This window comes from Brachyistius frenatus, unplaced genomic scaffold (genome assembly GCF_029030835.1).
Source record: "Brachyistius frenatus isolate BFR_SWC_R1_liver_20210118 unplaced genomic scaffold, ASM2903083v1 Contig_4, whole genome shotgun sequence".
Taxonomy (NCBI): Eukaryota; Metazoa; Chordata; class Actinopteri; family Embiotocidae; genus Brachyistius; species Brachyistius frenatus.
The window spans coordinates 8701097-8724153 of record NW_027210603.1 but is presented as its reverse complement, the minus strand read 5'-3'; the positions used below and the strand labels follow the sequence as shown (position 1 = coordinate 8724153).

Sequence of the window (23057 nt, the reverse complement as noted above, 5' to 3'; positions counted from 1 at the left end):
GGCTTAATACTGACAGGAAAGTGGCAAGTATTCCTATAAGACCATTAGTCTTTGTTCCAAAGTGATGTCTACTTGAGTCACACGGTGTCTGTAGTGTGTTTGTACAGCACAGCGGCCAGAAGTGTGTTTGCAACTGCATGCACGCACATTTCCTGTGGTGTCTCAGACGTGTGCTGTGTGGCCTGATAAGGCCATATAACTGAAGTTACTATATTTTCAGTAAATTGGATTGATAGTGATAAGCAAGGGGGTTTCAGACATGCAGTTGCAGATATCAACTGCCCAAATGCCAATCAGAGATTCGAGTCCAAAATTTGTTATTTGGGCTGTTCAGTGTGTCTATACAAAATGTTAATTTATTGGTCAAAGGGTTTTCTAGTGTTCTCGACTCCACATGTGTTAAAGGCATGATTTATGGTATCACATTAAACCAGACTGATATAGATTATAAATATTTACCCACCTCTGAAATCAGATAACCAAGAACTAATCAGCAACATCAGAGTGACTTGTATCCACAAATATGATGGTTAAGCAAATATCTTGTTTTTAGTCATGCTAGCAGTACTCGAGGGATAGCAATGTCATTTTGTCAGACATTTGGTGCACCACCTTTGTCCAGATATATCACAAATGGTATGGTTAGGGCTCACTCCACATGGTCGCAAATACCATCAGCAGTGAGATTCCAGTTCAGTTCCTAGCTACTGGCCCTATATGGATTATCAAAAGGATAATAACAAAAACCTTGTATGTCATTTATGAAGAACAAATACTGTTCACTGGTTCCAGTTTCTCAAATTTGAGGTTTTAGTGTTAAACGTAGTATATCTATACAAACAATTTGAAGAACTCACATTGGGCTCTGGGCAATTGTGATGATATTTCCATGCAATTATATAAAAAACTGTTATTTGCAAAGAAAACAATTGCTTGAATTATAATGAAATAATTAATATCCTCCAAATCTGTTAAAACAATGTTTTGCATGCAAACAATTAAAGTACTGTGTATTTCAAGCCTTACTACTACCAAGCAGTAGTAAGGTTGCCTCACAGTTACATTTATTGAGTTGTTTATATTGTAATGTTACATTACGCAGATGCTTTTATCCAAAGCGACTTACAACACACCGATGGTACACCATCAGGAGCAATTTAGGGTTCAGTGTCTTGCTCAGGGACACTTAGGCAGGGGTGGACAGGAGGTGCTGGGGATTGAACCACCAACCTTCTGATTAGTGTGCAAACCACTTTACCGACTGAGCCACAGCCTCCCATATTTAGTTTTTCTTTCTTTTCTAATTTCCTTTCAATAACCCCCCCCCCCCCCCCCTCCTCCTGCATAGCCTCAAGGGTCATTATGGACTGGTAGTGGCTTCTCCCTTCCCCCCTCTTAGCTTCATCTTGCTCTATCTTTGTTTCATCAGGTCGCCTGTGAAGATGTGCGCTGTGGCCATTCATATTTTCCATCACTCTGATATGATATTGAAAACTTGTGACACAGGCTCTTTATACTCCTTATAAGTAATGTTTGGGCAAATCTGGGCACCCACAGTCCCTTGAGGCAACATTTTGACACAGCAGACAGTGTGACCCCCGCACCCATCCCCCGCTCTGACCCCCTCCTCTGCGGAGCATCTGGGTTATGCACACACATGGTTTGCCATGGCCTGTGGCCTCCAAGCGTGTTCCTGAGCACCGTCCTGTGTGGCGAGAGAAGCTGGCCCCAAATCCCCAGACACAACTGACAAGCTGAACGGTGGCAGCACCAAGCCCCAGGCCCTCGCCTCTTTCCCTGCCTTCTTCTTTTTCTACCCCCTGGCAGGCCACACAAAGTCAGGCTTGACTGTAACGCAAAATGCTTTTCTGTCTTGCCATTCATCTGCCAAATGGCGCTCTATCACACAGTGTTAATTGAGTGTAATTTAGATGCCTTGTGGTTTCTTAAACAGATGCGGTGGCAATTTCAGTCAAGCTGTATAATGGCAACCTCTGGTGTACTGGCACAGATGTCGAATCTGAAGGCCTTAGAGTAGACACGTTTAAAAGGAAAAAAATCGGATTCCATATGATATATTTCTCTCTAAGAATGAGTCAAAGGGAGATTAAATAATATGAGAACAGACAAAATGCATGATTTTTTTCAGGATACTAATAGCAATAGAGAAGCCCATTAAAAAGTAGGCCATACTCTATGCGTGACCAGAGATGGCCTTCTTTCATCTTTTATGAATCTAATCTATTCATCTATGATGTATGATTACAAATCGTCCTCCTGTCGGGTTTCGTGATCTCTGACAGCTGCGTCCACCTGCTCCTTCTCTAACCACAAGTGACGGTCAGGGAGTCAGATAAGCGTGCAGTCAGGGTCTTGTGAGGCAAGGGCATTATAACTGGGAGTGAACCATACTGCATGTGTGTGTGTGTGTGTGTGTGTGTGTGTGTGTGTGTGTGTGTGTGTGTGTGTGTGTGTGTGTGTGTGTGTGTGTGTGTGTGTGTGTGTGTGTGTGTGTGTGTGTGTGTGTGTGTGTGTGTGTGTGTGTTAGGCATACTGTCCAGAACGTCTTCCATTCAGTGTGTCAGCTGCAGTCTCAGTATGTGGCACAGCTCGTCAGCTGCAGGGCCGTGTGGATGACAGCTGTTTCCCTGCCCCACTCAGGCTCTGTTACGTTCACTGGGAGGCCTTCCCCATTTAGACTATTAATCTACCACTTACTGTACACAGTAATTGCCATCCCATGTTGAAATGAGCCCCGGGACAAGAAACAGTGATGATCTTGGCAGCGTGGCTGCCCCTGTCATGCCCTGCCTTGTATTCTCAAAAGATTCAAACCTATTAAAATTGAACTTCTGGGAAAGAACAGACCTAAATTATAACAGCCTGTCTGTCTGTAGTTCTATTAAACTTTCAATCCCAGCGTCACAAATGAAATGAGCCCCTTATATTAGGAGAAAGGGCATGACATTGGCATGAAGGTAATAGGAAAACCCTTCAGACAGAATCATTTACCACACAATTTCCTGCATTTAAAGAACCGTATTTGCTCTATTTGTCCCCCAGGGTTAGGTAACACTCAATTTCCCCATCTGCTGGCTATAAAGGGTCACTGCAGCACAAACACTAAATATGTCAACCACTGCTTCACTTCTACAACAATTGATTGTGCTCAGCCTGAGGGGGGAAGTACAACAACAGCTTGAAAAGAATGAGCCTTTAAGTGAGCAGAGTCTTGTGTGTTGCACATGACTTGTGTAGAGAAATGGAGTAGCACCACAATGACATCAGAGAGGGTGATGCCCCATGGTGTGAGGTCATGGTATTTACAAGTGCTGTGCCAGGCAGAGATTGGGAGCCATGTAGAATAAGCTATGTAGGCGATAAATGCTGTCTGTGATATGATATTATTGAGAATGAGCACTTTATCTAAAAGAAGCTGACAAATCTGTTCTCCAGAATATAAAACAAAGCTTGTTTGGCTTGAGAGCTAAGAACATATATCTTAATTTATCATAATGATAAATAACCAGGAGACAAAGAACCCTCTTTTTTTTTTTATTGGGTTGCTTATTTAACACAGACAGATTAAAGCAATAGTTTTAAAGCTCATGAATACCCGAAACCAGACAGCCAAAGTGAGTAAACACTTAGAACAAATGAATTGCACAAAATGAAACATTTAGCAGCTAAAGAGACAGATATAGTTGATACGGACCACAACAGAGCTAAAAGGTCTGCAGATGTGTAAAAGACCAGGTGTTTGCTGGCACATTCACCATATCAGGTTTATGAGGTGATAATATGTCAGATGTGTCATTAATCTGCCCTCATCTGACTACAAAGTAGTTAAGAAATGTTTAATGAGAAAATATGATTAATATGGACCCATTCACATTAGAAACTACAGACTTTTAAGATATTACGGGCACTTGTAAACAGAGCATCAGTTAAACTGCTTGTAGTTTAGGAATTTTTCCTTTAGTTCAGACAGTTATTAACCACTTTCTCCTGGGAAAGTCTGATTGTAGAATCCTTCATATTGATTCTAGCTGAGGTCGTCACCCCTTCCTACATATTCAACGCTGAGACTCCATATAGAGTGTGAAAATCAACCTGGATTATCTGATGCCTGCAGGTTTGATGTGTTACGTGTGTTCACAAGAATAGTGTGTGTGTGTGTGTGTGTGTGTGTGTGTGTGTGTGTGTGTGTGTGTGTGTGTGTGTGTGTGTGTGTGTGTGTGTGTGTGTGTGTGTGTGTGTGTGTGTGTGTGTGTGTGTGTGTGTGTGTGTGTGTGTGTGTGTGTGTGCGGGCGTGCGGGTAGCTCGCAATAAAGACAATGCCTGTATGACCTTACACTGAAAAATATTTTTTGGTTTATACTCAGCAGATTTATGTAGGTAGCCTAATTTATTTAGCAGTCGCCATAAAAACAACTTCTACCTACTATTTAGATGAATCTGATGTGCTCTGCTGTCTTTTTTGCAAGACACCTCATCTGAGGTAAGTTGAAAGTTAGCATTATATCACAGAAATATGTGCTGCAGATGCATTCGAACCTGTGTATGTGTCAACATTATGCAGACCAGAACATGCTGCTCTCCTTTAGACACGTGGCGATCATGTGTGTGATCAACAGCGGTTTGTGTCCACCATATGTTTGGCAGATATGCCTGCTGTCGCTCTGACCAGCTGTGGCCTTGCACGTCTGTCCATGTTTATCATGGTTAGCCGGTAAAGCTGCATCTTTACATTTCAAATGGGTTTCTGACAATGAATCCTGCCCTCCAGAAATAGATAGATGTGATTCATACATTACAGGATTACAGCATCAGTAATCCTGTTAGGACACTATTTGCAATTTGAAAGGTCTTTAAAATTACAGGAGGAAGACATTGTCTCCACTGAAATGTGCTCTGTAGAGTAACAGCACATTTGTCATTCTGTTTTTACTTGAATTTGTTCCTCCAGGATGTTAAGAAGCTTAGTATAATGCATTTGAAATAAAGCATTTTGCAGGAAACTCAAAGCCAACCAGATACAGGCTGGGATTTAATTTGCCTAAATTTAAAGGAATGGTTCAACATTTTTTTCCTTTTATGCCAACAGCTGGATGAGCATCCCACTATAACACCAAAGCATCTAATACACCAATCAGTCCATGATACTGTGTCAGTGTCGCCTTGCACCGGCATGAAAAGTAAGGCGCCTTAGTTTTAGCCCTCAAAAACCATGTGGTTAAGTTTAGGAGAAAATGACTTGATTATGGTGAGGTAACAAAACCCCAGTCTTGTGTTTGATTAATCCCACAACCCTTCCTCACTATTTTCACGCTCATACATGCGTATACTTTTTACGCCTTGGCAAAGCAAAACATGATACTGACACAGTATCCTCTAGTGGATTGACAGGTGTATTACACACACTTTGACATGATACCAGGCTGGAATGAGAAGAAGAATATCACTTTATTGTCTGTTGATTAGTTTTTAATGTCTCTTAATATGAAGCTACAGCCAGCTGCTGGTTAGTCTAATTTAGCTTAACATAAAGACTACTATTCCCGGTCTATGTTTTAAGATACTTCATACTTATTATGATTATTATTATTATTTATTATTAATATGCTTCATACTTATTGTTCAGACAAACGAGTTGTATTGATCTTTTCATCTAACTATTTGGAAAAAACAACCCCCCCCCAAAAAAAAACCTGAATGTATTTCTCAAAATGTTGAACTATCCCTTTAAAAGTACAGTACATGGGTCTGCTTGTGCCTGGATGATGCACATTCATTCGCATCCTTGAGAATTGCTTATAATTCTATTTTCTGTATGACACCAATGTCACAGCTGTGACAGTGTAGCCTTTTACCTTCCTTTATAGGTGTAACAATAGATGTTCATTTCCAGCATGTATGCTTCAGAGTAGACTTACATGCGCAGCTGCACACTTGAAGTATTTACATCATGGCGGATAGGTGGGGGCCAAGATTGTGTTTATTGTTTGTTTGTTGAGCGTAGAGTGACTGAGCACTTACTGAGCTTAATGTGACTGTCCCATATGCCTCCTGAAGTGTATAACCAATAATGCAGAAAACAGCATCACTCATTTACAGTCTGCCATGTTTTTTTTCTTTGTTTGTTTTATTTTATTTTATTTTATTTTTGCAGGGGGGGGGATTATTATATACATTTTTCACTAATAGGCCTGCTTCTCTTAACTTAGTCTGCACCCTTCTTCTGCGTTATTTTTGCAGATGTAGAGATCACAGTCTACCTATCATGTTTAATGAAACAGCACCGTCTTGACTGTGGACACTTAAGCACTCTTGGAAACTGGGGTCACATAAACAAACAGCCGGATATTGTTTCCAGATGAACTGTAATACGTCGCCACTGAGAGCTGTTCCATACTTTCTTTTTCTTCAGCATTGTTTTTCTCTGTGCTCCCTGAGTTGTTTTTTTTAAATTTTTGGAGTCAGGTGTGGCATCATTTTGTATATTAATTGCAGCTGTAAAGAAAGATGTCTGGTCTGCAAGTCCTCTACACTTTTACATCAAAGCCTTTTCTAAAGCCCTCCTCCCTCCCCCTCAACATACACACACACACAGTTTCACTTTTAGTTCTGCCTTGTCAGTGCTACCAACCCTGCTGATCCAAACAGGACCAATTATTTTTAGTGTTCCTGCAGAATAAAAAGGGTGGGAATGTCTGGTCTCCTCAGGAAATTGCTCCCACGTCCCTGACAAAGTGACAGACAATTCCCACACCCTTTTCAGATAATGAAATTGAAATACATGCCGAAATAAAACAGTAGCATAAAAGATGAAGTCATTCTAAAAACAAAACATTTTCAGTGCAATATTACTGTGAGCCACAAAGGAAAGCATTTATTACTTTTTAGAGGTTTGAGTAGCCAGCCAGAGTTTGTTTCGGTGCATGTTGTGTTTACATACAAGTGTGTTTATGTGGAGGGGAGACGGAGCCTCTGCAGCAGGGGCCTCATGGTTCTGTCCTGCCCTCCCCTGCACTCTATGAGGCAGTGTTTTGGACTGGGGCCCAGGACCAAGCCTGAGGCACGCTGCTCCGCTCCAGCCTCTCCAGAGCTCCGACTCTCACTGACATTACATCAGCTGGGGAGACATAGTAGACTAGTGTGTGTGTGCTGGAGTGTAGATGCTCCTTTCAGCTTGTTGCTCTGGAGCAAGACAAAGTGGTCTGCAGATCATCCCCTCTACTGGTTCTAAAAGCGTGAGGTGTCATCAGTCGTTGCCGACAGGAGAAAGGGCACTGAGCCATGGCTGTGCGCATCATACGCGGAATGGAAGACCTGGTGGCATCGGGCAGCCAGCTCGTCTGGAGCCTGGCACATCAGACACTGACAAGGTGGTACAATCGTGGGCTGATGCCATGCAGACGCTTCCTAGAAGCCTGGTTCAGGATTGGAAAGTGCTATCAGGTATGACAGCTCTTTGAGCAGCATAAATAAATTCTGTAAAGAAAACAATGACTTTATTTATAGCAGATTTGAGTGGTTGCCTTATAGACAGCATTTGTGGTTAATTAGTGAAAATTTGTATGGCTCAACTTTCCCTGAGTGCAGTGACTTAGTACTTTTTTCTCATCTGGCTCATTAGGGTATGCATGTGTTTATTTGTATGAATGTGAGGAGGCGCAGGCTGCCTCTCGATGAGTCACAAAGTCAGATTTTTAACAACAATCCCTCTCCCTGCACATATGGCACTCATCTGAAAAGCAGCACGACTGATCGTTTGATCTTCCTTGTCTGGCTCAAGAGGAAAACGTTCAAAGTTGTCTTTGAAATACATTGTTGGTGGAGAAGCTGAACATTGCCAGTGTGGTTTACACATCTTCCTTGGATAGTGTAAACTTGAAAGTGGTCAGGATTCTCTGTTTTGTTTTTTGCCAGCATGCTGCCATGTGATGGTATACAACACAAATTCCCCTCTCTGACATCTTTTAAAAGAACATCTAAAGCTGTTCTCTCTTTTTCATTTAATTTTAAAGCCATAGACCACAATTGTTGTTGTTTTTCTCCTTTCAGAATCACTTACTGTATAGACAGTAGTGGAATATTGTTTTCAGAACGCTGTCTTCAGTAAAAGTATAACCCAAATTAGTTTCATTAGCTCTGAACAAAAAAATAATCAGGTATCAATAATTTAACATGTAGAAATATTTTGTCTGCTTTAATGCATCATGTTTTATGAGCTGATCATACTGTATGTCACGTAATTAAACATTTTAATCTAACATTTTAATCTAAGTGTGGTAGAGTGAAAGGTGCCATATTCCTTTTGAAATGTTGAAGGTAGAGTGCACCAAAGTTTAATTTAAGTACAGCAAATAAATGTAAGAGTTACTTTCTGCCACTGTACATTTATACTTGTATTCCCCACCTTGGCTTGTGGTTTCTTTGAGTCAATGGGAGAACTGGAGAAGGTTATAGACCTGGTCAAAGCTGCAGGGTGGGCCCACTTGAGCCTGAGCAGGTCAGTGGGCCAAAGGTCGTGTGAAGAGAGGACCATCGATGCTCCTTGCCTGTAATGACAGGGCTTCAGGGCAATGACCTCCCCGACACAGTCGTGACCTTTTTCTTTTGTTTTGTTTTTTATCACCCGGTACCTTGCTCCTCACTTCAGTTGCACTGAAGGCAGTGGTTTCTGTCAGCTTTTGAAAAATACAAAATGAATAGTAGTGTTGCTGGAGTGCACCTCATTAAGTTTGTGAATATTCTACAGGAAAGATTGTATGGAGTGTTTTTAGCACCTCATTTGATACACTTACACAGGGAGAAAAGACTTAATAAGGGATTTTGAGTCACATGAACAGTTTCTGATGGTGAATCTAAAATTCAATGGCGAACTGTGAGCTTGAAGTCAGACTGTTAACTAAAGGCCTTTGTCCATGTTTTGATGTCATTGGCTTACAACAATACAGCATTGACAAATAGGCTCTTGGAAGGATTGTGGCCTGGACAGCCACACCAACTCATGAAAGGGTTGCTATAGTGCTTAATCCTTGTTTAAATAATACAACATCTTCCTATTTAAGGCCAATCACTTAGAGATGTGATTTTCAGTAGTTCTTCTTTTTTTTCTTCCTATTTTTGACAGTAACAAAGATTCTTGCCTCCTCTGGACCACTGAGACACGAAGCTGAAAAATGCCCCCCTGTGAAGCTCGCATCATACTTGGACATGCAGCACAAGGATTGGGCATTATGTTACAATCTGGGACTTGAGAGCAAAGTTAGCAGAACACCAGTTAGCATGACTGCAAACACAAGCCTTTGTTGAGAATTACAACTCTGCCCAAAGAAGGGTAAATCTGATTGAGGTTTAGGGCGTTGCAAAACAACCGAGTGGAAAAGCTTGCTGTATAAAAGTGAAATGACAGCTCTGTTGTGGTGTCGAGAACAATATGCCCTGGTAGATAAAGGTTTAGCACTGTGCCAGAAGGCGTCTTCCCGCCCTGTGGTCGCACTGACTGGACGTCAATATGATGACCCTCACTTTCCACCACAGAGGCAAAACTAGTTTGATGCCACATGTTTTTCTCTGAAGTCACAGAAATAAAAGGCGTCCAGGATGCGTTCACTGGCACAAAACAGTCTCCAGTCAACACGAGCACACATTCTTGGCATTGGTTCTACCTGGTGTTACTGAGATCAGTCAGCAAAATACTGTTGTTACTACTGTAACCAAGAGGTTCACAGCTTTTTCTGCCTATGGATTAATTTCCCAGCTACAAAAAGGCAAACATTTTTAAACAAAAATGAAACAAACCCTTTCTGATGGGGGCTCTAATTTTGTGGATCTATTCGATGATGACACTTGCTCTCTCAGTGAGCTGATTTTAAGGTAGGTAGGTAGGTATTATATACTTTATTAATCCCCGAGGGGAAAAATTTTCGCCACAGCAGCATACATACAGAAGCAATAATAGAAACAATAGAATAAAATAATAGAATAGAATAATATAATAGAAAAGCAATAAAATAAAATAGCAGTAAATAGCAGTAAAAAATATAAATATAAAATATAAAATGCACAGTATATACAGTATATATACAGTACATGTTATATATATATATATATTATATACAACAAACCAAGAAACACATTCAACAAACTTAAGTGAAACTTTAAGTGAAACTTTGCAGTTTTTGAAAGACTAAATAACATTTAATCGGAATTGGAGGTTCTGGTAGGTGGACTTTGTGACCATCGGACAGAGCCAGGCTTGGTGTTTTCCCCTTTTTCCAGTCTTTGTGCTAAGCTAAACTAAGCTAAGCTAACTGGCTGCTTCTTTGGAGCTTTATATTAACTTTACAGAAAAGAGAGTGGTATCAATCCTCTCGTCCAACTCTCAATAAGAAACAAAAGGACTGATTAAACAGCTGCTGCCCATGTTGGTTAAAGTGGGTATAAATTTATTTTACAACTCAAATAATTACAGAGGCATAAGGCATATAGTGTCTGAACACAGGGACATGAATACAATATAAGGTCACAGTCCCCGACGCTAAGTTACTCAAAAGTTTCTACATTATTTAATTGATCGTAATGACAGCTGGAGTAGCTACAGAGATTGTTTTACGTCATCATGACTTGTACAGAGAAATTCAGAATATTTGTAAATAGTGGTGGAAAGTAACTAAATACTCGAGCAGCCTACTGTACTTATACTGTAGGTACAATTTGGAGGTAGGCCTACTTGAGTACTTCCATCTAATGCTACTTTATTCTTCCCCTCCACTACACTTAGAGGAAAATATTATACTTTCTACTCCAATACATTTATTAAACAGCTTTAGTTATATATTTTTTTACCTAAAATATAAGATCAATTGCTGTATATGCATTATTATTCAACGATTAGATGCTTCACCAATCATCTGTTTAAATGAGTTCAACAGTATATGTCAATGACATAATATTTCAGTAATGTATAGCCTATATGATAAATATAACGCTCTAAGCTGGGCCAATTTGCATCATGAGTACTTTTGCTTTTGATATTTTAAGTACATTTTGCTGATAGTACGCTACTTATTTAATTTTTACCTCCGCAAGATTTTGAGTATGACTTAGTTTTAGTTAATTTTACTTAAGTAAAAGATTTAAGTACTCCTTCCACCACTGGAAATATCAGAACCTAACAGTTTAACACTGAAATACGACTTGATTATGATTGTCCATTAAACAATAATATTTTACTGTGCTCTGCTTATCAAGGCAGTTCTGCTGACTTCAACAGAATGAATCTTAAAACCATTCATTGTAAACAATAGAGTCGGAATTCAATCAAACTCTGGACCAGGATTTCATTGTCTTTTAGTTGTTGTTATTTTACCAGAGAAGAAAATGTGGGATGATGATGATATTTAAAGGATTTTTTTTTTCTTTCATTAGACCAGTGTTTGATTCAGAAGAAGGATGTGTGGGTGAAAAGGACAATAGTGTGATATGGGATCATAATGGCTAAACAATCTACTTTACAACACTTTAAAATTCACCTTGCCCTTATTTAGGACTGACATATGGCTTTTGCACTTATAAAAATATTTTAAGCAAATGAGGATCTTGTAAGGACTTTGATCTTTCAGTGCATGGATGCCCGCCTGGTGGCTCCTCTTACCTATTCATTCAACACAAAGCCAAACATGACACTGAAGTGAGTCATCGTTCAACTCCTTAGAAAGAGGGAAGCATTTCATCCCATGGCTGAACCAGTGGAAGCACAGCTTTGAATGGAGAGGCACAGGTGCAGGTGGAGACATTGTGCTTTTGCAGTGTTATCTTGCAGGAGCTGTCATGACTGATATCATTTATTTTCCCCTGCAGATGACAGAGGGACGTCTCTGCCAGGTTCACCTCCTCGATGGCAGGAAGCTGGAGCTGCTGGTTCAGGTAGCTCATCTGCTCAATTTATTTTTTAAATGGAATTTTCAAACATGTTCATTAGTTTTCCCCCTTCTGTAATTTTCCGTTGTGTTTTTCCATTCATAACACAATGCTGTGATTTAAATTGAGATAACGTATTGCATCCAAAACCTTCCAGCCCAAGCTCTTATCCCGAGAGCTGCTAGATTTGGTGGCCTCACATTTTAACCTGAAAGAGAAAGAATACTTTGGATTGAGCTTCATAGATGACACGTAAGTTTATCTCCTCTTGCAAGACACATAAAAGTGCATCAGGCTAGAAGTTAGTTCTCATGTGTATCAATGTGAAAAAGGAGGGAAAAGAAAAAATAATAAGATATCAGTGTTGCTAACATATGATTTATTCTTTTAACCCTGCTCAGTGGCCAGAATAACTGGCTCCAGCTGGATCGTAAAGTCCTCGATCATGACTTCTCCAAGATTTCAGGGCCTTTGGAACTCAAGTTCCTTGTGAGGTGAGTGCTCTCCCTGCAGCTTGGCATATGTGGAATAAGAGTGATTTATCAGAAACATCAGCTTATACAGGCCATTGTAAATATATCTTTTACTGTACATATAAGACAGAGTTGTGAAGAATCATAGCCTATTTTTAAGGAAGTTGGTGAGAGCTTCATAGTCTCGTTCAGAGCCAAAGCTTGTCCCGACCAGCAGGTGGCACTGATAGAACACAGTTCACGTCTTGCTGTGTTACTGCCAAAAAACATTACTCTATTGAATATGATAAAGGATGTAGATGATGCTGAAATACTGGAAAAATGCATTGACATTATAGTTAAAGTGAGTCTTGCTGACCCAAAATAAACTCTTTGCAGGTTTTACATTGAGAAGATCACCTTCTTGAAAGACAACAGAACAGTGGAGCTGTTCTTCCTCAACGCTAAATCTTTAGTGTTCAATGTAAGTCTTTTATATATACATATATATATATATATATATATATATATATATATATATATATATATATATATATATATGTTACATTTTTATATATATACCCTAACTAAACTTGGTATTCAATTAAGTCACAGATAATAATACACAATATATGTTTGTGTTATAAACAGCTGCATAATTTAACTATTGATTAATCATCAGTCATGTTGGTTAATACCACAGACTTAGCAGAGAGAAACATTTGATTTGATCGAGGCGTCAAAGTCAAATAATCAATATTGTGCAAATATTTTTGCCAATACTATATTGATTATGTACAACACTGTCTACAGACTTACTATAGCACCTTTTTAACATCCATTGCTTCAGAGAAATTATAAAAATGTCATATTTTAATAGAAAATACATACAGTTTTAATTTCATAACTCCACACACTATGCCCTTGTTTCCTCTCTTTTGTTTTTTTTTATGCCGAATTTTAATGCATACAAGACTTTTTTTTTTTTGTATAATATTCTCTTGAATGTGGTTGTGTGTCTCAATATGAGCCCCACAGCCCCTCAAAATCACACACTAACATGCCAAATGAAGTCACAAATGCAGTAACAAAGTGTTGCTTTCCATTGCTGTTGAAAATGTTTCCAATATTATTTTAAGTTGTTTGACTTGTCATACAAGTTATATGTTATTGTTTAGCAATAATTCAAACATAACAAAGACCTTTGCAACAGTACAGCTTAATAAAACATGACATACACGGGCCAACATTTAGGGATATGATAAGGTCAGAGCCCAAGACACTAAATCCATTTGTCACCATTTAAAGACTCTCCTCGCCACTAGATCAGAGTATCAAAGGTCCACAGACATTTTTCTTAAAAAAAATTAAATAAAAACCAAAACACAGGTAAAAAAATGAAACAATAATGCCAGTTATTTATGCCCATGAATATCAATTAAAAAAAAACGAGCTATGTATCAGCATTCGGAAATGTACTATTTAGTGGATTATAAAATGTCACGACATTGTTTTTTCCCAGAAGTGTAGAGGGGAAGGGGAACATCCAACTGTACGAGGAGCCCTGAAGGCAGCACGTAATCAAACGTTGCAGTGCAGTTTTTTTTTTTCGCGGGGAGAGCAGACCGGTCACCATGGGAGACGGAGACTGTTGAACCTGCTTTCGGACCGTACCACTTTACAGAGGGGTCTATAACTTCAGGCAGGATCTTTTTTGAAGTAGGCTTTCTACGAACCAGTTTGTGTTTTACTTCTTACGGAAAATGGTCGAACAACTCAGCAGCTGAGAAACGTATATATATATATATATATATAAAAAAAAAAAATCCCTTTCGCGTATAGTTTTAAACACCGTATTGTCTCTGCGGCAGTGGTTCAGTCGGTAACGGTGGGACCGAGGTACGGGACGGGAAGGTTTTCTCTCAAGTCAAGTGCTTCAGACAGGCTGCACTTTGTGTGTGTGTATGTTGTTGTTGTTTTTTTTTGTAAGAACCGTGCCACTTCTTTTTTTTTGTGCCTCTTTTTTAAAACAGGAAACCATCGAATTGGAGAGTGAGAATGTTTTCAAATTAGCCGCATTCGCATTGCAGGTAAGAAAGCGTTTGTCGCAGCCTTTCCAAAGCTGAAATTTTGTCACTCACCCCAAATGTGAATGAAGACGGTCGAGACATTAGAAAACAGTTGTCTCTTGACGGGGCTGAGGTCGGAGCTATTGTCAAAGAAACTGACCATTTATATCAATATTAACCTCTAAAAAAAAAAAAAGAGTCTGTGCCTCGAGCACGTTGTTTGCCTTCAGTTATTAGTAAATTCAATTATATTTTAATTTAATGTGCAGACGTTAAATCTTACACCCTTGAGTATGTTGTGCAGGCAGCACAATGTGCTCAGCATTATCAAGCATACTGGTCAACTTAGTAGGTGCTGAATGTTTTTTTTTTTAATCACGCCAGTACTAACTACAATATATTCTCATTTTTAGGAGGCCAAGGGAGATTACACCAGGTAAGACTTTATTAATAGTATAAAGTTAAATCCTTTGAAATAAGGTCTGTCTTTGTCACACCAAGCAGATCTTGTATTTTAAGTTTTGAGTGACAAATACACCATAATTAATTTGTAAATGGGATTTCATTCCTGATCAAGTTTATCTACATATGCAATGTTTTGTGGACTGACATAAAATATAGATTATTTTTGTTTTGGTTTGTTATATTGGCATACACAGGTACACATATGTAAATATTTTCATAAACTACAATCCACATTTGAATGAAAACTCTGCGCAAGCTACGAAGTGTTTGCTGCTGTACTTTATCAAGGAAACGGTGTCTACCATGTGGTTTGGTCAATTCCCAGTGTGTAAACGATGACTGTCTGTTAATGTACAACTTCACTGGCTGAGATTGGGGTTTTTTTTTATGTTGGACTTCCTTCAGTTAATAATTTCTTTGATTTTGCTCTTGTGACATTGAACTGAACCCCTGCTGGCTTGCAGCCATCCACATGGTCCGAACTTTAAAGTCAGAATACTCGCAGTCACACTATTGTCTATTCACGACGCAATGTGTTTGTACTTTCCACATGCAGAAAACTTCACAGAGTCAGTTTGTTCTGACATGTTGTGATTGCATTATCTCTGAGTAAATGTCACATACCCTGACAAACATGACCTGTGTGACACACGTACTAACACAAGGACGTAGTGTGCAGGATTTGGTCGATGACACTGGTGAGAGATTCTGCACAAAAGCTCCATAATCCGTTCACTAGAGTTGATCATGTTTTCATACTGGGCCTTGCTCTCACAGGCTTGACCTGCTGATAAGGTATGTTTTTTTTTGTGTGTGTTTTTTTTGCTAGGCATAAGAATGAAAGGCCTTAGCTGCCATTAGTAAACACTACTTTGTGTGATGGAGTGGCTGAGCAGGTTGAAGCAGCAGCACCTGTGTTGTCTCTGTGCTTTGCCTCTAAAGGCCTCTCTGGCCATTATGCAAACACAAAGATTTGTGCTCCGTAAGGAATAGTATGGTCTGAATGGTCATATATGCAATGCTGAAAATGCAGTTTGACCTCTTGTCAAACTATTTCCTTTGTTCTCCTGCAAAAAAGAGGAGTGCAGCTTGGCTGCATCTGGCTGTGCTCTGTTATTGATAAACACAACTGACCTGGTAAATATTAATTGCTATTCATCGCAGCTTCAGTGCAGATTTATGCCTCAGATTTATGAGTTACAGCTACTTTACAATAAAGTGCAGGGTGCACTGTGGAATCTGAACTTTCAGTTCATGTGGGGGTGTGGGGATGGGCTGCACTTTGTCCTGACTCTGAAAGCACAATACAAGATAACTGGCCAACAAATCTGTTAGAATCAATGAGGATGGAATTGTGTCCAAAATCTAAATCAAGCTGTCTTTTTCTTTATTTGCACAGACACTGCTTTCCACATGCTCATTCTGATTATGTTTCCCAGATATTAAGTTGAAAAACACTTTGCACACTTGTTTTGTTTCACTGGACAACTAATACAGGAATATAATCTGTCTCCTTCTGTGGCAAAATATGTAGAGAATGCAAAGTAAAGATGTTTTCTCCAGACTTCTCTTGAGTATAGCACTCCCTCCCCACTATCTACCACTGTTATTGTAGTGGTGCATCCCCCGCTGTCCCGTGGCAGTATTTCCCATCCCTGTCAGTGATCTCCTTTATTTCCACTTCTTTGAGAGAACTGTCCCAGTAAATCCCCTCATGAAGCATACCATATAAATGTGTCTCTTCCACACTGTATCAGCAAAGTGTCCTGGAGCAGTAAGATTAGCTGTGGAGGAGTCAGGGAGCCCTCCTCCTTCGGCCAGCCGCCTTAAGAGGGATGAGCCAGACTCACTGTCCAATTGCAGACAACTTGGCTCCAGGAGGACTGACTGTAGTCATGTTATTGTGGTGGTGGTGGCCAGCCCCCTGCTGTGCATTGAGTTAATGCACCATCAGGTTTTTCATTGTACTTGTACTGTGTTAGCATTCCCTCTGCTATGTTAATATTGCATAGTAGCTTATATTGCCAGACTAATTCACATTGTTATTGCTGTTGGCTCCCACCAGCGGCAGATATAATACACACTGAGTGCAACAAGTTGCAACTGCTCTCTTGGGGTTGATGGAAGGGATTGTGGTAAACGTAGGGATTCACTGAATCGATTGATGTCTTTAATTACGCCTTACAGTTTTAATGGCAACTGGGGGATTTTTAGTTCGGAGTTTCAGACATTTGTCTCCTCCAGTACGTATTAACTGCAAGTGATTCTAAATTAAATCCTGTTTCAGTTGTGTTCATAATGTACTACACATGAGCTAATATTACACCCTGTTAGTTTTTGTCCTCAGTTCTATTTGCAGGTATAGCCTGTAGTTAGTGGTTCATTCACAGCAACCAGCTCTCTCATTGTGCTCCCTCCCAAGTCACTATGTCTCCGTCCTGTGGAATAGCTGACACATGAGTATTATCTCTCCCACAGTGGGTAGGCTGCGCTGGGCTGGGCTGTACCGGGTGTAGGAATTGCCCCCATGCTGCAGGCTGCAGGAAGATAACAGACGTAGTAATGAATTCCAGATTGCTGACACGGCAGCGCGGCTGCAGAGTAGATCACCCCGACAACACCAGGGCCCAGCGCCCCATAAAATGTATGCCATCAAACACGCCGCTAAATGCCGTGGCAGCAAAACCCAGTCAACCTAGGAGAGGTAGCTACAGGAAAGAGTGATTCAAGGGTCTCTGCCCTTGCAGCGGCTCACCCTTGTTTTTGTTTAGTAAGCTCGTTCACATAACTGGATCATTATGATGCCGTCCTACCACGTCACGGGTGTTAGATTCTATTACTCTTTGAAGAAGACTTAAATTCATGCCCATAAAGTCAACGTAAGGTCAAATGGCAATCAGTTTAAAATCATCCAATAGTCTTGGTTTTTATATTGAGATTATTGTGTTAGACTTATCTGGTAGAAGAGCTGAAGATGCTCTAATAGGTTTATATTACACATGGTCTGACCTACACATTAAAACCCAGTATGAGAGGCCACGGACTGTTTTATAACAGCGCCAGGCTATACAATGCGTTTCAACACAGGCAGACGCTGCCAAGTGCTTGTGAATGGCTTTTGTTCAGGCCTCCACTGGACTGCCCCACCAAGCCCGAGCTGTTTTTGTCCGGCAGAAACTGTAGACCCAGGGCTCCGTCCTACATGAGCTTGGAGTGACTAATAGTTCATTATCACAGAACTTGACTGTGACAAACATCACACTTTATCTGTACAGCAACTATGCCTGTTGCATCTACCATGTAGCTCCATTGGCTAATCTGTGACGGTGAATTACAATACAGAGGATAACTGTGAAGTATGTTACTGCAGAGAACCTGCAAGAAATGACTTTGATATTTTTAAAAACGATTTCTGTCCAATCCTCTTAATAGACTCCTTATGACTCAAAGGCTCTGCATGTGCGTTTGTAAGTTAAGTCTGGCAAGACATGAGTGGAGCTCAAGTTCAGTCTTGGCGAGGAGCACTGCTCTTTATACTGCAGATAAGAAAGATGAAAACAATATCCTGACACTGCACCTTTTCAAAAGGTTTGCAGACATGAATTATTGCCATCATGCCTTATGATACAAATTCAAACCACACTGTAAAAGTTCAACCAGGTAGAGAAATATTTTCTTATCCTATTTTAGACTTTGCAAAGACTTACTTTTGCTTCCTTTATGATCGACGTGCTCGTGTGGAATGCTCATTTTAAGGCCATAACAGGACATTACGAACTTCAGAATGAGGTTTTAATACACATAGGAACTTGTAAGTAGATCGTAACGTGTTGCGTAAGACCACAATCAGTTAAAATTTCCATGCCTTACTTTGTCTTTCCCAGCTCAAAAAGAGAGGTGAAAAACTCTTTTTACTTCTCAGATCTAGAAAGGACACAATTATTATGAATGAATATAAATGAATGAATTTCTGTTTGTAAAGTTTGTGTGCGATTTACTTTTTCAGTGCTGACACTGCCACATCGGACCTGAAGCAGCTACCAGTTCTGCCCACCAGAGTTTTAAGAGAGCATCCATCTCTCAACTACTGGTAAGACATCTGAGCTCTTGTGGTCTCAGATAACCACAAAATGCTTGAGGGTGAGGGCTGGGTGGGTACGTTTTAAGTAGCCGTTTGGATGTTTGGGGTTCAGCCAATACCACAGCCCTTCCTTCAGAATATATGCTTACAATTCAGGCGTCAAATCTCCTCACTGGTCAGTAACACCTGGTTGTACAAAGCTGTGATTTCCCCAGAAGAGCAGTTTTAGGTGGGAAGGTGCGTACAGTCCTCCTGACTGTTACTTGGCAGAAGGTTTTGTATCTAATGGGGTGACTCATTAGTGCCTGGCTTGTGTTAATTACGTTTGCTCATTAGCCCTGAGAGCACTGGGGGGTGCTGACAGCCACTGACTGTCTGAAAGATTGCGGTCTGTCTGTTCAATCCACTTTGCTGTTGTTGCTGCTCTGCTTGGTCCTTCTCTGACTGTACGTGTCTGCTTCTCGTTTTGTGCGTTGGGCTGCAGTGCGTTTTCAATGTGCTATTAAAAGAGATGATTACAGTGGGAAGTAAATGGGATGCATTTGCAGGAGTGGTAGATGAGAGGCATCGGCAGGCCAGTAGGCCAGACTGCATTTTCTGCATGAGCAGACAGAATGTGTATCAGAGAAAGGCCCCAATCACAACAATCCCTCTGTGGCCAGAAAGTGTTACACTTGATGGATTATTCATTACATGTTTTATCTATCCATTTACAGTGAGGACAAAGTGACTGAACATTACAAGAAACTGAAAGGACTGACCCGAGGACAAGCCATTGTACAGTAAGTCTTAAAAACAAATATCATATTTTTGTAATGAAAAGTGACTTGCAAATAAACGTGTGTCTCTTATGCCTTACTGCCTCTGATCTCACAGTGTTTTCTCTAGCATCTACTTAAAGTTTACTCTTTACCCTCATGTGTCTGCGCTGTGGTGGCTGTTGTTTAAGAGGTGGCTGTCACCATGCCAGAATGTGTCATTAATTAGAGGAGGTGCTCTTAGAGTAGGCAGCGAGCCAGCCAGCCAGCCAGCCTTGGGAGGGTGTCTGTTGTCCACTGTGGGTTTTTTCCCGGGACTGTAACTCTGGATCATTTACGCTCAGATGATTTGTGCCCTTGAACTGATCAATGGACTTTCCCCCCCTCTGTCACGGCCCTGAAACAAATCGATCGGCTTGCCACTGCAAATGACTGTGGCCTCTCAATGACTGTAGCTTAAATCCCGCTCTGTCCGTTGTATTACAGCCACCGGATGACAGTGATGAAGTGCAAGTGGCTGAATTTCTGTTAACCCGTTCCTCTTTCACTGAAGGTATCTGGCCCTGGTGGAGTCCCTGCCGACATATGGAGTCCATTATTACGCAGTGAAGGTAACAGCGGTGCTTTGAGTCATACATTAGCTTAACCTTTGAACAAGCACATGTCAGCATCTTCATTTCGTTTTCTGCATCTAATCTTTTTTTCTTTTTTTTTTTGCTTGCTGCTGAAATTGTCAGCCTTTTCCTGTTTGAAATCTGTATGTTACTACAGGAGCACATAGACCTATGTTCTGTCTGGTTAGGTGGTGACAAACTGGCTTGTTCCAAAATCAACCCTTAAATAATTCAAAAGAATTAAACCAAGGAAAGAGGAAACCATTGCAGCATGTTTAGTTTATCAAATTTCAAGCGATCCATCCATTCACCTTTTCTTACTTTTCCGCACCTCTATTGACTTTTTCCTCCCAAACCCTATTAAATCAAGGTGTCTGACGAGATCAAACAGCAGCGTTAAAATGACTCTGTCAGGCTTTCCGAGATTTTAAAGCCATAAATGTATTTGATCTCTTCTCATGTTGCTATTGCTGTGAGCCTAATGGGGGTAATTGCTTTGGTAGCAGGCCTCATTTTATTCAAACTCCCACCAATAAAGCTTCCTCTAATGAGTGGGGGTGTGGGGTATGTGCTTTTATGCAGGACAAGCAAGGAATACCGTGGTGGCTGGGAGTCAGCTACAAAGGCATCGGACAGTACGATTTGCAGGATAAGCTGAAACCCAGAAAGGTAGGTTGACCTCTTTTTTTGGTGTTTTTTTACAGCTGCTGTATTTGCCTCAGGTGGGAAATTTGATACCAAATTACAGCCATTTGGAAAACATTTTCTTGTTTGTTGTTTTCTGTGCGTGGAGCTTATCCTCATCCCTGTCAAAGATCGGAGTTTAGGCCTTCTGGACTTTACAAATAAACTTGTCTTGGTTTTCTTACACGTGACATTTAATACTCAAACAAGTCAGTCATCACATGCAACGTTAACAGCACTTAACTTTGTGTAAGTATGTAATATTGAGCTCTATTGAAATGCTTTGCCAGTTGAAAACTCAGCTTTCATCCCCACGTTTCTTGTTAGCCGGTTAATGATCCATCCAGACTGTAAATAGGCGTAATTAAAACCCTGGTTCCCATGCCAGTCAAGCGAAAGAGGAACACAGATGGAGAAAATATTTTGGTGTCAGTATGTGCTCAGTGCAGTCAAGGCTGTGTAAGTGTGAGAGCAAATACAATAAGGAACAATACTCTAAAGAGTGGAAAGGAGAGTTATTAAAGAGAAAAATAAAACAAACACCTACACTTAAGAAAACATTTTTGAATCGTCCTTTTTTGATTATAGAAGTTTATCATCAGGGAATTGCACAACACATGGACATTTAAATACCTGCTCTTACAACTCGTGTACCTCTGTAAATTGTAACTCGGTAAGTTATGTAGACTTTTAGACCACAAGCGACAAAAAAAAAAAAAACTTTTCAACAATGATCTTAATTTTGTTTCACCCTAATTCAGACTAAGGTAGCTAAATAGAAGTGCTTCTTTAAAATATCAGGCTGCACATTTTTAGTGGATCTAAAGATACTCATCTTTCCCTGCAACTGTGCCACAACCTTTGAGTGTGTACTTGTCTGTAACTGCTGTTCCCTTTTGTTTGAGAAGTGTTGTTCAATAATGTCCCACCCGAGCATTTCTCTCCCACCTCTTTCATTAGACTCATTGTGGCTGTTGTTATGTGGCAGGGACCTGTTGACATAGCGGAGTGTGCTGTTACACTGAATACCGAGGCATTAATGGGCACAAGCACAGCGTGTCTCTCCTCGGCCCACCTAGTGGAGGTGTAATTATGATGCCCTGTGGGAAGCTGCAGGGCTCTACGACAGCGGTTGGCACTCTGCCAGCCAAGTGTGTGTCTGTGGGTGTTTGGAGTTAGGGGGACACTGATGAGGGTGTTGGGGTGCTGAATGGATTTATCAAAATTAGACTCTGCTTTTTCGAACTCCTCTACTCATGGAGGGGAGAGTCACGTGAGAACTTCACAAGAGTTTCCTGTTGTGGGGGGAAAAAAATGCTGCCTTTTAAATGAAGTTGTGTGTTGACTTTCCTTTTGCCTTGAAGGGGACCTCCACATCTTGGGAATATTGATAGTGCTTCCTGTCTTAGTTCACAGCCCTTGTATTCAGCCCGGCCCATCCCTACTTGCCCTCTGCCCAGCCCCTCCCAGCATGTTGCATTCATTATGGTAATCTATGTGTGTGTGTGTCTTGGAGGGAACACAATTGATCAAACAACACAAAGCAGTTATCTGTGAAGGAGGCTAGGCCTGGATCTAGCATTGCAACTAGTGGGAGGTCAGTTGACCACCAGTGCAATTAGAAATTGACTGTAGAGTGCTGTGAAAAAGTTTCACACCCTTAAAAATACAGTAATGGTGCTTTCAAAAATGCAATGAATAGTTTTTAATTCTTCTTTTAACTTAAGTAGGAGGATGGCTGTGTTTAGCATCACTGTCGCTCTGCAGAAAAGGACTAATGCTTCCTTGATGTAATTCTGTGATAAATCCGAATCTAATCATCTACAGTGGCTTAAACGTTTCCTCCGCACTGTACATTTTTGTTATTCTTTAAATTTGATAGAAATGTTTGAAAGCAGCTCCGATAGTTTAACCTCACATCCTCTCCTCTGCAAAATGCCAGTTTGATTGCTCCTCACTGAATAGCTTAAAACTCAAAAGCCTCGTCTCCCTGCTGTGTTGTA

The 23057-nt window shown here is 40.5% G+C and overlaps 1 protein-coding gene across 3 annotated transcripts in view; it reads left to right on the top strand.

Moving 5' to 3' along the window:
• The window catches only part of frmd4ba (FERM domain containing 4Ba), a 44341-nt gene that overhangs the window by 10000 nt on the left and 11284 nt on the right, over positions 1 to 23057 (top strand). Inside the window, exons 1-11 of one of the 3 annotated variants that reach the window (XM_069714401.1) lie at positions 7162 to 7461; positions 11872 to 11937; positions 12089 to 12183; positions 12333 to 12425; positions 12783 to 12867; positions 14417 to 14473; positions 14866 to 14888; positions 18924 to 19007; positions 19715 to 19780; positions 20310 to 20367; positions 20953 to 21039. In XM_069714401.1, the coding sequence (XP_069570502.1) occupies positions 7300 to 7461; positions 11872 to 11937; positions 12089 to 12183; positions 12333 to 12425; positions 12783 to 12867; positions 14417 to 14473; positions 14866 to 14888; positions 18924 to 19007; positions 19715 to 19780; positions 20310 to 20367; positions 20953 to 21039 (876 nt within the window). In that variant the 5' untranslated portion in view covers positions 7162 to 7299. Of the gene's footprint in view, positions 1 to 7161; positions 7462 to 11871; positions 11938 to 12088; positions 12184 to 12332; positions 12426 to 12782; positions 12868 to 14416; positions 14474 to 14865; positions 14889 to 18923; positions 19008 to 19714; positions 19781 to 20309; positions 20368 to 20952; positions 21040 to 23057 lie in introns of those variants that run through there. The other 2 variants (XM_069714409.1, XM_069714416.1) reach the window with 2 other exon arrangements.